Source organism: Plasmodium inui (assembly GCF_000524495.1).
Source record: "Plasmodium inui San Antonio 1 unplaced genomic scaffold supercont1.6, whole genome shotgun sequence".
Lineage (NCBI taxonomy): Eukaryota > Apicomplexa > Aconoidasida > Haemosporida > Plasmodiidae > Plasmodium > Plasmodium inui.
In genome coordinates this window covers 704781-720049 of record NW_008481840.1, presented here as the reverse complement: position 1 = coordinate 720049, position 15269 = coordinate 704781, and the positions used below count along the sequence as shown (strand labels likewise).

The 15269-nt window shown below is 42.2% G+C and overlaps 4 protein-coding genes across 4 annotated transcripts in view; 2 read left to right on the top strand and 2 right to left on the bottom strand.

The window, feature by feature from the left end:
* Positions 1–661: 661 nt before the first annotated feature.
* Positions 662–2293, top strand: C922_01922 (hypothetical protein; the record flags this gene model as incomplete). The annotated part of the gene is made up of 1 exon (XM_008817521.1): positions 662–2293. One exon carries the CDS (start codon positions 662–664, stop codon positions 2291–2293), a length of 1632 nt encoding a protein of 543 aa, XP_008815743.1.
* Positions 2294–2473: 180 nt separating this feature from the next.
* C922_01921 (hypothetical protein) lies at positions 2474–3990 on the bottom strand (the record flags this gene model as incomplete). Its single annotated transcript, XM_008817520.1, has 4 exons — positions 2474–2596; positions 2702–2731; positions 2975–3052; positions 3286–3990. 4 exons carry the CDS (start codon positions 3988–3990, stop codon positions 2474–2476), a joined length of 936 nt encoding a protein of 311 aa, XP_008815742.1.
* Positions 3991–5118: 1128 nt separating this feature from the next.
* C922_01920 (hypothetical protein) lies at positions 5119–10144 on the bottom strand (the record flags this gene model as incomplete). Its single annotated transcript, XM_008817519.1, has 3 exons — positions 5119–8423; positions 8703–9704; positions 9931–10144. 3 exons carry the CDS (start codon positions 10142–10144, stop codon positions 5119–5121), a joined length of 4521 nt encoding a protein of 1506 aa, XP_008815741.1.
* A 3482-nt stretch (positions 10145–13626) lies between these two features.
* C922_01919 (hypothetical protein) overlaps positions 13627–15269 on the top strand; it is a gene marked incomplete at both ends in the record, with an annotated part of 3437 nt that continues 1794 nt past the window's right edge. Inside the window, one exon of the mRNA XM_008817518.1 lies at positions 13627–15227. Within this exon, the coding sequence (XP_008815740.1) occupies positions 13627–15227 (1601 nt within the window). The remainder of the gene's footprint in view (positions 15228–15269) is intronic.

Sequence of the window (15269 nt, the reverse complement as noted above, 5' to 3'; positions counted from 1 at the left end):
CCAAAAACACTTAATTTTTTAGAAAAATTCTTTCCCTAATTTGACCCCGCCAAGAGTGAACATTAAAGCGTCGTATGTCGGCAGAGATATGTACAGATATGTATAGAGATACATAGGTTTTTTTTTTTGCTTTTTTTTTTTTTTCGGGAAGTCAATTTTCCCCCTTTTGACGAAGGAACAACCCGCTGGGGTGGGAAAAGCACATCCGAGAGGAAGAAAAAAAAAAAAAAAAAAGGACCCCTCGCAGTTGCAAAATTTAACCTATTGAGAGTGCGAAAGGAAGCGCTCATTTTTTTTGCCTAATACTCAGTTAAAAGCCCCCGTTTAGAGGCTCCTGCGTGTTCCCCATTTTGTAGGGGAAGAAGCCTTGGGTTTGTTTTGATGCATAAAGTTCGCTGCTCTGCCGAAGGGTTGCAGCTTACCGTGAGCCATGGCTATGTGTGGGGAGAAACCTTTTGAACAAATGAGCGGAGCTATTATAACGATCGTAGCGATCACGCATGAGTAGACTGAAGAGGTGATTCCTCTGTATCTATATCGATGAGGCCCCCTCCCAAAGGTGCATCTCTACCTGCGCCTATGTCCCCTGCGACATGTGAAAAAAGTGTTGCTTTTTTCCCCCCTGGACACCTTCCCCCATTTGGGCACTTCCTAATCCCCGATGGATAACATTCTTAAGCTACTTACGCAACAAAAGCAGTTACCGCTGTGCGAATATGTGAAGCGCATTGGCCCAGGTAATTTCACCAATTTTGACCTAACCCATTTGGAAGATTTTCTAAACAAATTGAGCGAAATACGGAATGCACAAAATGGAAAAAAAGAGGAAAAGAAAGACCAGGGGGAGGAGGAAGAATATGTGGTGGAAGCGCCTCCACTCATCAACATCAGTAGCATCCACGAGTGTAATGAGGAGCCACCCAACGGGAGCATATTTATCGACACATATAAAAAAGCAGACTTAATGAACGAATTAAAAAATATAGGTCTGGAAATTATTAAACGGAGTGAAGTCGCCGTTTTGATCTTAGCTGGTGGTATGGGGTCCCGACTTGGCTTCAGCAAACCAAAGGGGTTACTAGAAATTACGCCAGTTCTGAAGAAGACATTTTTCCAATTTTATTTTGAGAAAGTGAAATTTTTGGAAGAGTACACCGTAGCAGTTGACACGGCTCTGGGAGGCCATGATCATGTCGATGGGAAAGGTACCATGGGTTGCGCCAACGGCTCAAGTGCAAGAGGGGAGGATCCGCGCCCCAAAAGTAAAACCGTCAACAGAGCTACCATCTACGTCTACGTAATGACGTCCGAGTACACGCACGACGAAACGGTTCAATTTTTGGAAGAGAAAAATTTTTTCGGATTAAAAAAGGAAAATATAAAATTTTTTAAGCAGAGCAATAATTATGCCACCGATTTTAACTTCAATGTTGTGCTGTCCAATCAGAATACGTTCCTGACATCCCCCGGGGGGAATGGAGCCCTCTTCAATGCCCTCGGTAAGAACGAAATAATTGACGATATGGTCCGAAAAAACATAAAATATGTCCAAATTGTAAGTATTGATAACGTGTTAAATAAAATATCAGACCCCGTCTTAATTGGTTTCTGTTCCCTTTTCAATTGCGACATTGCTAATAAGGCGGTTAAAATGGAGGATGTGGGATCAATGGGTATCTTTTGTCTAAAGCGACCAAGAAAAGAAGAGCCACCCGATAACACCATCAAGAACGAATTCTCCGTGTGTGAATACACAGAAATGAACGAATACATTTTGAGCAACCCAGAGCTCTTTACATATGGCAACATTTGTCACCACATTTTTTCTCTACCTTTCTTACAGCAGATTGTAAACGGTAAACTTTACAACGATATGAAGCTGCATAGAATAGTGCGGACGAAAGAGTACCACAATTTTGGGGAGGGTAAAGATGGGGAGAGTCCCTTGGCCACTTCTTCATCCCCCCTGTATTGTTACGAATATTTCATTTTTGATGTTTTTAAATATGCCAAAAGGATTTTATCTTTAGAAGTTTCCAGGGAAGATGAATTTTATCCAATAAAAAGTAACGATAATGGAATGGCTATCCTAAATGCACAAAAAAAATTAAGTAACATGCATAGATCGTGGCTTGAAAATATGAAGTTCACCATAATTGCTAACCCTGTGGAGAAGCTCAACTGGTGCGAGATTTCTCCTCTTGTGTCTTACGATGGAACATTTTTTTTTCACTTGCCTGCACAGAAAAATCTGCACTTGCCATTTTCCCTCGATTCAACTTCATCCTCCTAACTGTTCACTCAGAAGCAGCCCTTTAAAAAAAAAAAAACACACACATTCATGCGGACTTACAGGACAATGAAGAGGGTAAGGAAAAACGCAACCTGGCTCAGTTGTGCCATTTAGCTAAGCACACATAGTCGTTCATATTTGTAGCTTTCTCTACCGGTTATAGTCACAGGCTTCTGCAGCTTAGGGAATTTTGCGTCCATCCGGGAGGACCAGAGGGTCCCTAATTTTTTTGGGCTTTGCGAAGTGGTTGTCGAACAGGAGCTTCTTCTGCTCTTCGTTGATGATCGGGAATTTGTCGCCAACCTGGGGGTGAGGTAGTGAGGCGATGATGTCTCGCTGAAGGGGTAACAAAAATGGTGCACATTTGTACAACGTGTCCACCCCCGACGCCACTTCTCCCAGCTATACCTTTAAGTTACGTTCCTTGGCATGTCCGGGCTGCAAATAATGTTCGGGTGGGGAGGGGAAGTCATGTGGATGGGGTAAAATTATGCACTGGAACAGGACGTTAAGCATCGTACACACAGTGGAAAAAAATAAAAACATAGCACATTTTTTTTAATTCGATGCAGCGCAGAAATATGCGCTAATTGGGACGACGTGTGAAATAGGACAACAGGTGTGCTTATAACTGCACACTCTTCCACAATCGTGCACATTTTCGTTTCTCTTTCTGCTCACCGCTGCCATGATGACGAATCTGGGTTCCTTATCTCGCTCGCTCTCCTCTAGCTTCTTGTCGTAAGGGGGTCTGTTCTCCTGCAAGGAAAGGGGAATCACATATTGAAGTTGAACGAAGAGGAGCGTTACATGGGGTGAGGACCGACTACTCAGAAGTCTCTACTTTAGCACGCGTATGTGTCAACGTGCATCTAATCGGATGTAGCCACCCTCCACTGGGGCGTCTGTCCCCCTCCCATTCTTTTCCTTTATCGGCCCCGTGTTATGCTTCCCCTTTATTCTCCCCTTCTTTCCAAGCGCGCCTAGCCTACCTCGATATTCATTATAGTTCCATCCGAGTGCACGTAAAACATGTCGCACTTGAACAAGTCATAATTTATCTGCTTATCTGGTGGAGCCCTTTTATTGTAATTCTCGATGAACTTTCTAGCGTTAACAAATCGGTTAGGGTCCCTATAAAGTGGGCTCTTTAACTTTTTCCTTCTGTAAAAATGCATATTGGTGGAGGGATCTCCGTCTCTTATTATTTCATCTAGGGATGGGAAAATATTCGAATCGGATTTTTCATTTTCATATTGAAATCCTTCTTCCCTTAACTTCCTTTTGATGTCCATGTCAACGGGTTCAAAACTGCTTATGATATTTTTAAAAGGAGAAAAATAAAACAGGTTGGACATTGGACTTGCTGGTTTTCTTGCATATTTTTCAAATTTCTTATCATTTCTTATGTTTAATTCGGAACAATCCAACTTCCTTTCTGGTCTCTGCGTGTTTGACTCGTGCAATTTGTTGATTATCTTTTTTATGCAATTTTTTGGACATCTCTTCTGCTTTACAAAGTAATATGGCCGTCTCCATAGGTTCACTCCATTGGGGAAGGACACCTTGGTTAACCTGGTGCCGATACGGCTGCTTCTACTGTAGCATCCCTGGGAACTTACGATAATGGTTATATGTGTACAGGCCAGGAAAAGAATCACACGAAGGAGGACTTTCCCGTTGGCTAGCCTGTACATTTACGCGATCTAGGTAGGAGCATCACGCACACATAATGAGATGTGGTACGAGGTGGTGAGGAACAGGGCAGTGTTACAAAAAAAAAAAAAAAAAAGAAAAGAAAAGAAACACATTAAATGGGGGAACTTATTGAGAGAGGATTTTTCTTCCTCTCGGTAGAAGCAGCAAAAAATATGTTCCCCTTCTGGGGAGAAGCGCAACGCAGTTCCTTTTTTTTTTTTTTTCCTCTTTTTCTTCTTTTTCTTCTTTTTATAATGCGAGAACTCCGGGGAAGTTCGCCTATTTAACCCTTCCTCAGAAGCTGAGATGATACCAATTGACCTGTTGTGGGGAGACCTTTCACAATTTGGCATTCTTGTTCATTTTTCGTCCTTTGATGAAGTTCTCTCAGTTGTGTATTTCTTTCAGCAAATTCGCTCAGATGCGAGAGGCATGTGAAAGCCTCTGCGTGCTTGGCGCGCGCTGTTTCTCGCGGTGCCTTAAGTCTTTATAATTATACACTTACAAACGGGGAAGTGCCAAAATGGCTGTTGCACAAACGAGAGTTTATGACGTGGGTAGTTGGCTCCACACGAATCGGGATGACACAAAAAAGGCTTCCAAATTTAAAAATTAAGGATTCAAAAATTAAAAGGTAAAATTAAAAAAGCACATAGACGGCCGTTCCGGGCAGCCAAACCGCGCAACCGTCCCCTGGGTTTACTCCGACTGTAAAAAATATATTTCAGAAAATTGGGGGCGGATGGCCATTTTCAAACGGGAAAAAAAAAACCGGCCTTTTCGAACACACCAGGCACGGAATTAATCACGTGACCGTATTTCGTGCTGATGGCCAAACGGGGGGCGCCATCGGAGGGATTGCATGCCACCATACCACCCCACATGTACAGCGTACGCTTAACGGAGTGACGATCAAAACTTCTTCTCATTTTTTTTTTTTTTCTTCTTTCTTGTGATGCGTCCGTTGGCGCGTTATGTGTAGCCAGAAGCACATCGCGGTGTAACGGGGATGGGGGGTGCATCTCCCTCGGTACAATGGTCCAAAACATTGGCATGAACCTCTGTTACTTTGGAATGCACCTTTGTTACTTTGGCCTCTATTTCCGCCCCCGCCCGTACGAGGCGACCTACTCTTCCGCATTCCAATCCTTGAACATGAGGATGAAGTCATCCATGCCCAATTTCTGCGGAGCGAATTTCATCTCTGTGTTAATTCTGTTGCCCTCTTGAGCTAAAATTTGGTTCGCCGTGTACTGCTTGCTCTGATGGATTTGCAGAATTCTTTCCTCCACTGTTTTTTCCAAAACGAACTTGTAAATGCTGACGTCCTTTAGCTGTCCAATTCTGTGGACGCGTTCAAAGGCCTGGTCTTCGATGGCAGGGTTCCACCACAAATCCATCAAATACACTTTGGACGAAACGGTAAGGTTGAGACCGACTCCACCTGCTTTCAGAGAACATAAGAGAACTTTCCCAGAGAAATTTTCTACAGGAAATGGAGAAGAAGGTTTAGTAAATCCAATTCCTGGCTGGTACACTTTCCCTTTTTGTACATTAAACCAAAGGAGCGTACTCTTTCTTTCTTCATATGTTAAAGATCCGTCATAAATCTTGTTGGGAATATTATGTAGGGTTAGTAATTTTTGGATAATCTTAAGAAATCCAATCCACTGGGAAAATACGACAATGTGCAATTCGTTTTGCATGTCATCTTGTATATGATCAAATAGTTGCTTCAATTTGGTGGAATACACGAAATTTTCCTTTTTCATTTTTTTTAGCAGTTCGTCTAGAGGCGACTTATTCTCCTGTAACGTTTTCAACGATTTTAAGCTTATGTACTCATTGCACTCTGGACACTTTTTATCGGCTATTTGGGTTAAATGAAAATAATTGTCTGCACATTTTTTGCACATGATATGCATGCATTTGCTAATTAGTGGGTACACAGCGTCTTCTAAGCAGATTACGCACTGAATTGCGTTTCCTCCTTTTAGCAGGTCTATCATTTGGACGTAATCATCGTCCAGATGATTTGAATGCGTCGCCCCTAGCATGAAGTTGTATATGAGATCGTCCCCTCGATTCGTTGGCTCATCGGTTATGTCTTTACGGTAGGAACTGCTAAACGGAGTCCCTTTCCCAGCGCTTCCATTTGCGGGGAGGAAATCACTGCCTCCTTCGTTTCCCCCTTTCCACTCATCGTCGTTCTTTTTATGAAGTGCATTGTTTATGTCCTCCCGATTCCATTCCTCGAAAAAAGGCTTAGAGAACAAAAGCAGAGGGTGCGAGCAGCATTGTCTTAACCTCATCAGCAACTGCAAAACGTGGGAGTAATGACTTAACACATTCCCATCATGCATATATGTGTCAAATTTGGTTTTGCTTCGGTAAAATATCGCCCGGTAAAAATCTTCTTCCTCCATGGAAAACTTCAGCTTCATAAGATGCACATTTTTTTTCGGCAGAGATATAATATAGTCTCCATCTTTTGTCCTTGACTTTTTTGTTCTCCTCAACAAAATGGGAGATGATATTTTCCTTACTACATCGAGGGCTAAGTTCAATTTGTTTTTATTTACATAGTCTATAATTTCTTTATTCCACCATTCAATGGTGCCATATGGTTTGATTCCTAAAAATCGGAAGAGTGGGAAGATGTCAAATATCGAGTTTTGTATAGGCGTTCCCGTCAAGCACCAGTTTCTTTCTCCTCGCAATTTCCACACAGCAATGGACTGAATGGAGTTCTTATTTTTTATCACATGTGCTTCATCAATTATGATTCTTCTCCAGGTTATTTTATACAAGGGACACTCTTTCTTCGGGTTTCCCTGTTTTGTGTTCTTCCTATCGTCAGTTGATTTCACCGTGCTATTACTCGTCATGGGCGTCGTCGTCCCCATCGCTATCTCCATCTTTGTTCCCAGAACAGTCTTCTTGAAAAAGTTGTTTATTTTTGGGCTGTCATTACTTGTTCCACTTTGTGGACTCCTTTTCGGGCTGATGCCTTCTGCGCCACGCTTGGGAACCGCACCCTTGGCAAGCCCACTTTTGACTTTGTCCTCTTTTGACCTCCCTTTCATGAATCCCACATCCCCATGTTCGCGCTTACTCTTCCCAATATGCTCGTCCTCTCCCCCAGGGGTCTTATCCTCCCCCTTATTCCCATTATTTCCTCTCTTACTTAGCGTGTTTTTATACTCAGAGACTAGGGTAGAATACGTGGTCAGCACGACGAAATACTTAGACAACTTTTCGCTGGTGACATCTTTCGATGTACCGTAGTAAATGTAGGTGGTGAGGAAGCCCTCCTTTGTGTGTTTGTCGATTTCTTGTTTCCATTGATAAATCAGAGCTAAGGGGGCAATAATTAAGGTGCCTCCTTTTTTAAAATTAAATCCTTTGATTGTATTCTCTATCAAGTAAGTAATGTTGTTCTTATTTTGATTGTTACTATTTTGGAGATGCAATTTGTTGTGGCACACATCGTGCGCTATTAATCCGATACTTTGTATGGTTTTGCCTAACCCCATTTCATCTGCTAGAATTCCCCCCCTGAATGGGGGCACATACTGCGGGTAAGTCAGCGAAAAGCACCCCGTTAATTTGTTTACATAGAAATATTTTAGCACGCACACCAGGTTGTCCTTCTCGTAAATTTTTATGTTGGGGATAAACGCGTGTTCCTCCCACAGGGGATTAAGCGGTTGTTTGTTCCGAATGTCGTCGTCGTTGTCGTCCTCGTTGTCGTCCTCGTTGTCATTCTCTTTGCCGCCATTGTCTTCACCGCCGTTGTCTTCACCGCCGTTGTCTTCCCTTTGGCCACCCGACTTGGCTTTCTCTCGCTTGATGGCTAAGTCGCTTTGTTTCGGCTCCCGTTGGGGCGGCGTCCCCACCGGTTCGGCCTTACACTCGGGGAAGTTTCCACCCTGTTCGACCTTATACTGAGGGGTGCTTCCTCCCCGTTCGACATTACACTGAGGTGTGCTTCCTCCCGATTCGACCTTACACTTGGACAGAGCGCCCTCCGTGAGAGCCGCCTTCATGGCGAACTTCGCACTTGTTATGGAAAGCACCCGCGTCCTCTTCTTTGCCAGGCCTTCAAAATGAGGGTTATCCTTGACAACTTCATCAATGACGATTTCTTTTATGTCCTCGTTTTTTTTTACTTTCTCTTTGAAATATTCGGGGGGGTTTTCCTTTGTGTACATCCACCACACTCCTTCCGCCTGGTACGTTTTCAGCGTCGGTTTGAAGTAAAACTTGTCTGGGTGAATTTCCTCGAACTCTTCCAGCAAGTACCCTCCTCGATATTTCTCTTCCACAAAAACCATGTTCGTTGCTTCTTCGTTGTTTTCCTCCATCTCGTTTTCGCTAAGGGAGTCTATGATTTCGTCTTCCTCCTTGGTCACGCTGAGGGTGCCCGGGTCTAACGATGGGGTGGGGCGCATTAAGGCTAGGTGAAAGCTGTCAACACCGTTGCGGTGACGCCTCTACCTGTCAAACGATTTTCGACGAGTATGACTCCAGACAGAAGCAGGCCCCTCTGCGAGGTAAATTCTGCATCCCTGAGGGGAGCCACTACAATGGGTTCCTTTTTCGCACATTTTTCGCGCTCTCCTTTCCGCTGTTTTTGCGCCATTTTTGTTCTCTTCTTGCTCTCTTTTTGCACTCTTTTTTGCATTTTCTCATTCTCTTGGTGTCCTACCTAGGACAGAACTCCTGGATCCGCCCAGCGCCTTGTAGGGGGTGCTGAAACCGAAGGAGGTGTCCCCATCCCGGTCCTTCTTGCCACACATGGATGAGTTGCTCTTAAGAGCACTGTTAGAAGATGACAACAAACTATCCCTATTTATCCTAATATGAGCAGATTCAAAGGAATCCATATCTACATTTTTGGCTAGTCGAAGGGGCGTGATTCTAAGCTCCTTAAATAAACTATCGACACTGTATTTAATCAAAGAATTATACTCATGAAATTTATGCGAGTCAATTTTAAAAGAATCAGGGTATAAAATGACATGAATAAAAGTTCTTAAACTCCCCCCAAATTTTAAGTCACCTAAGGAAACTTTTTCTAACATAATTTCGATTCGGATTGCATTCAAAACTAGCAGTACACATAACGTTTTGGACAAATTGCTCTTAATTTTGGAGATGTCTCGATTAGTATTACTATGTTTCATTCTTATACATGGGTACCCCTCGTTAATATCTTTTAAAATTTCACTCTTGTACTTATCAAATTCTATGAACTTTTTGTCTGCCGATAGAATTTTATTGGTGTCAAATTGAACTTCAGTATATTCCTCATTGCATACTGGAGAATTGTTTCTTCCTTTCTTTGTTAACACTTTTTTTTTTTTTACTTTTTTATTATTAGTGGGAATGTTTCTCCCTATCACTTTAATATAATCATTAGACATGACATAATTTTTATTCACCTTTAGCATATACATGGGGGAATAAGACCGCTTTGTCGATTTGGGTGTTATCTCGTAGCTGATCTCAATATCTTTGTCACTCTTCACGTCGCATATTTCGCTCGACAGGATGATGGAGTCCGTTTCTATGCACCCTAAATAGTACTCAAAGAAGACTCCTTTGTCTCTTATAAACTCGCCTCTCCTGTTGGACGCCTCGAATTCTTTTATCTTGGCCAACTTTATTTGCTCGTAGTTGTACAAGTCTATGTCCTCTATAATTTCGACTGAGAGGGTGGAAAGGAGCGAGTGGTTTGAATAATCATCTTGAGAGTGTGCGTGTATGTCGCTTTCGGTCTATGTGGGTATGCGTGTATGTCGGTGTTGGAAGGGCATAACAAAAGAGAACCAACATCAATCGGACAATGGAAATAAACAAAAACACTGCAATTTTGCGAGCGAGAAAAGGCACAACAGTATAGATCTCTCTTTCACCTCAGTTGAATCACTTACTGTCACTGCATCCCTCCATCGGCATGCCGTAGTTACTCTTTCCAGGACGCAGTCCCCCAGGGTTACCAAATGTTGACACCGTGTTGCACGTAGGCTCGTTCTCATTTAAGCTTATAATTTCTATGACGTCGCAATCATAGCTCTCCCCCCCCAACTGCCCAACTGATTCTTGAAATTTTTTCGTTTCATTCTTAAAACAATTTGAACTTGTCATTTAAGATAAAAATATTCATTTATGCTTTTGCAGATGGGAAGGAGAAAAAAAAAATACAAAAAATTATCAAGCGTGCAATGGGAAAAACAAAAAAAAAAAAGCTCTAATTATGCGAAAGCAAACTTAAAATAAATGAATCACATACTTTTTGGAGGCTACAAAATTGTATTCAAAAGAAATGGCGTCTAATGTAAAGCTGCGCGATGAGGTGGGGAAGCGACGTGGAAGCTCCTTCCTTAGTCTCTTCACATTTGGCCTCTTCACATTTCATCTTTGCGGCTTCTTCACACCTTTGCGGCTTTTTCACACCTTTGCGGCTTTTTCACACCTTTGCGGCTTTTTCACACCTTTGCAGCTTTTTCACACCTTTGCGGCTTTTTCATACCTTTGCGGCTTTTTCACACCTTTGCGGCTTCGTCACCTTTGCGGTTTACACCTCCACGCAGCACACCCACATACCCATGCATCAAGACGTGCGTGCCTCAAGACGTGCGATGCAGTCTCTCCTTATTTGCTACTCTGTATGGCTAGGGAACACATACGAAGGTGTTTGCGCTTCTGTACATCTAGACATGTGGAGTACAGGGGTTCATAGGGGGCGCCTAATCCGCAGTGATATTAACGCGTGAGAAGTCGCAAAGGCGTCGAACATTACATGCCTCCTGTTTTTGCTTCCCAAGAGGAGCTAAAATGTACGTCCGTCTAGTGCACGTGTGTTGAGCACTATACAATTCGTTTCGTAGGATAAAAAAAAAAAAAAAAAACGTGCGAAAATGGCCAGCAAAAGGGGTAAAAAATTGGGCAAAGCGAAGACAAGGTGAAGACAAAAATTTTCAATTCAAATGCTTACAAAAATAAAAACTGAAACAAAGGCGCAGGCGCAGGCACTGATGAGCGGAGGGGCATAGGAGGGGGCAAAGCAGTCGTCTACGTATATAATTGCACATACGTAAACGCATGTGCCATCGCATGAATGACCTTTGGGCCTTGTGATGGATGACGAGAGGTAGAAAGAGGCTTACAGTTCTCTCTTATGCATATGCCTGTACGTGCTTTTACTTGCCATCGAAATATCTTGTACTGCTAAATAACGCAGTCCCTATGGCTACTTGACGCCATGAAAAGGAGGGAGTTTCGTAAAATGAACAGAATAAATTAGAGGTGTCAAAAAATATTGCAACTGCTTGGGGGATTCCGAATTTATGTGAATTATTTGTACTTACGATTGGCGTAAATGTAACAATGCCAATGATAACGATAATGTTATTATTATTTTTTTTGTTTTTTTTTTTTTTTTCTCATTGATTTTATATTTTTTTCGTGTCAAATTCGGATATTCACCATTGGAGCGTTTTAAAAAAAAAAAAAAAAACGGAAAACAAACAGGATGATAGGGCAAAATGAAAGGAGAAGATTAAAAAAGGAAAACGGGAAAACAAAACGAGAGAGAGGGAAAATGATAAGTTCGCGAGGAACGGAGACATCAAAACTGTATTCCGATTGCCATTATGTGTTTTTATACTTATAAGGAAATACTATAACGGTTTAATGTGAAACTTCTCATCTTTAAATGCTCCATGGTGGTGATGTTATGAAGCAGGCAATAAAGAGAAACTTCCTTTCAGTTGTTCATACAAATTATGGCTTTTCCTTTTTGCAATTTTGCGCGGTTCCCTTTTTGTATCGCGTTTCTATGGGAAAAAATGGGAAAAGAAATGTAGTGCAACTGTGGTGGATGCGGGTGGGGCTAAGGCACTCCCGACGTGGAGAAGTAACGCGGCCAATTTATTACTTGTCAACGGTAAACCTCTCAATCGTAAATGTGTCATTCCCAGACTTGCCAATTGTGCAAATTCGCTATCTGTGATCTGTCATTTGCGAAAATAAATGTACACATGCGGCAACGGCGCGGGTCGGGGGATATCAAAAAGGCAAGCAGGAACGATTTATTTTTCCAAGGGCGATGATTTTCCAAGCGATTCCCGGGAGGCCATCATTCGCATCCCTACCTCGCGTAACTTCCCCCGGGTAATTTTTCGTATCTCCTTACCGGTTGAGAAAATCTTCCCAGACATTTTTCCTCTGGCATTTATGTAAAATTTCGCGCGCATGAAAAAAAAAAAAAAGTAAAGCGCCTAAAAAATTCGAACACATTTTTAAGCACCCTGCTCGGAACGTCCATTTCCCTTCAACAAAAAGGACTTCGTTTCCACCTCCCTCTCTCTTTCTCTCTCTCTTCCATTGAACACTCTTTAAGCGAAGCACGAACGCGTAAAAGGGCAGACGTGCAAAAGGGGTAAAAAAATTAACCCCCACTCCCCATCCTTTAAAAGAAACCTTACGCCTATTCGGTAGGCCATTCCCAGCAGCTAAAGGCATAAGCACAATTTATAAATGATGAGTTCTCCTAAGCGTACCTTCCATTTTTGCACAATATCACTAATGTAAAGCCTCTTCTAACTGCACATAACGCTGAGAAGCGCACGCATGCACATTGGCATATGTGTAGGTGTTTATTGCATGTTAAATTGCGCACATGTGAGGTGTACCTTTTTTTTTTCTTAGCGTGTGAACGCAAAATACATTCACTAAAAAAAAAAAATACTACCCATGCGCGCATAAAACGTATCATATATATATATATATGTATCTATGTATATATATTTTTTTTTTTCGTGTAAGGGAGAAGTAACAAAATAAAAGCTTTTCGCGCTCACGTTTTTTGTTGAAATACACGCGCTACGCACATAGGTACGGACAGATACACAATAAGCACATTTTTCTGGGGCGCTAACTGCGAAATGTAAATCGTGGAATATTACTCGCAGGGTTTAACCTTCACGCATGCTTCCTTAGTAGCAAGTTGCCAAGCGGGAAAAAAAAAGAATAAAATAAAAAACAATAATACAATATTATCGTTAAAATGTTCAATACTTCTCCGCGTTTGCATGTTCACATATTTTAGCAAAAAAAATGAAAATATGCTTTTTTTTTCTTTTTTTTTAAATCATCTTTAAAAAAGATAAAACAAAAAATGCGCACGGTAAGTTATTACATTTTTTTCGCCTGCTTGTAAAATATATTGGCATTTACGCACGCCTGTGAGTGTATAAATTTTTCGAGCCGCAAACGTAGCATATACAGTTGCACACGGCGTAGTTTACGTACCAGTTCCGCGTATTTTTCCCGCGCTGGGCTTACTCAGAAAAAATGTGCCCAAAAAATTGCACAGGACCTGTGCACAGAATTCGTTTTCCTAACAAGTAACACAAAAGGTACCACGGAGAATTGCGCAAAGGGGGGGAAAAAATACGCGCGCCCAAGGGTGAATCTTCGCTCTCTGCATCTTTGTCCTGTGTGTCTCTTCGCGCGGTGATGGTCAAGAGACCCACTTTCCATACGGCTCGCCCACTTGGTCAGAGCAAAACTGTAGCCATAACAAAAACACCGCATTATCTCCACACAGTTAAAGTCATTTTAAAATGGATTACGAAGGAGACATCATTGATGAGGATAGCCTGACTCCTAGGGTCTTTGATCGGACGAAAAAAAGCATGGGCATGGGGAATTTCAACATGAAGAACTTCAACATGGAGAAGAACGAGGCGGAGAATAGCCCAAGTAAAAAACAAACAAACAGAAAAAAGTGCAGAAGTTCTAACATCGAAGAAGGGGATAACAGATCGGTCACTAAAATTAAGCGAGTCAAAAAGGACATTGCAAAAACGGGAGATGATCACAGCAATATGCAGAAAATGGAAGGAATTTACAAAAATGAATGCACAGATGGGGGAGGAGACAAAACGAACAGTCGGGACAACACAAACACGAATGGTCGCTTTACAACAAACACGGCGGAAAAAACCGAATCCTCTTTTATGAATAACGGATGGCAAACACCAAAAAAGAGCAACGTAGGAATGTACTATTCTGGTATTGATAATCCGTCAACTTTGAAAAAATACAAAACGCCGTGCGAAATGGATATGATAAATCCCGATGAAAGCTTAATAGGTAATAAGTGCATTACTATTAACAATTATGTGAACCCTCCAAAATATGTAGCCCCTGTTGTCACGCCAAGCAAATTTCCCCTGTCAGGGGAAAATAACCCCCACATGACCTATGACGACTTCCGCTCCCTTTTCAAGCACAATGCGTGCATCATAAGTGAGCACGAATTTAACAGCAAGAAAAATTCCATTCAAGCAGACAACTACGAAAATAAATACATAGACTGTTTCACGTCAAACTATGAAAACAACTCATGGCCAAATAAGAAGGAGGTATCTCCATCCTTAAGTAGATCCAACACGAAAATGTTGCAAACCAGTAAGGAATCCCCCAGGAGTAAGAAGAGGAAGGTGGAAAATGGGACCAATGTGAACACCAAGAAGATGCTCAACATGTTGGCCGAGTCTGATAAGAATAAACGCCACAAGGAGAATGGAGTTAACAGTGGAACCAGCGCCAACAGCGCTAGAAGTGGGTATAGCGGTTATAGCGGTAAAAGCGGGCATAGTGGACAGAGCGGCAGAAGCGGCCATAGCGCAAACAGCACCTACAGCACCAACAGCACCAGCACCAACAGCAATAGCCCCAGCAAAAGCCCACAAAAAAGTAGTAGGGACCAGGACCCCGAAGGGCGAGAAGACGAGAACACCCACACAAAATGGATCGACTACGAAGTCAACCCCGTTATTATAAAAGGCAGCAACAAAACCGAAAGAGACGCTGCATCTATGGACCAGATGTCCAAACAGAAACAGAACCCGTTGACCCCAATTTATGAACCCTATTCCAAAGATCTGGACACCTTATTTGATATAAGTCAGGTAGAAACCCCAGCCATCCTGCTAGGAATATACCGAGGTTTGTTAGTGGCCGTGTCGAGAAGAAACCAAATGAATGTACCCGCCTTTTATCAGCTAGTGAAACAAGAAGTGGTAGGGTTAAGTAACTGCCCATCTTTTACCATAGAATCATTGAAAAAACTGGCATGGATAGCACCCAATTTAATACAGCTAAATAAGGTAGTCATAACGAAGGAGATTTTTGAACAGCATCAACAAGCTTACCCCGAGTTTGTCACAGGAAGGAAAATAGAAGATATACAAATAAGAGA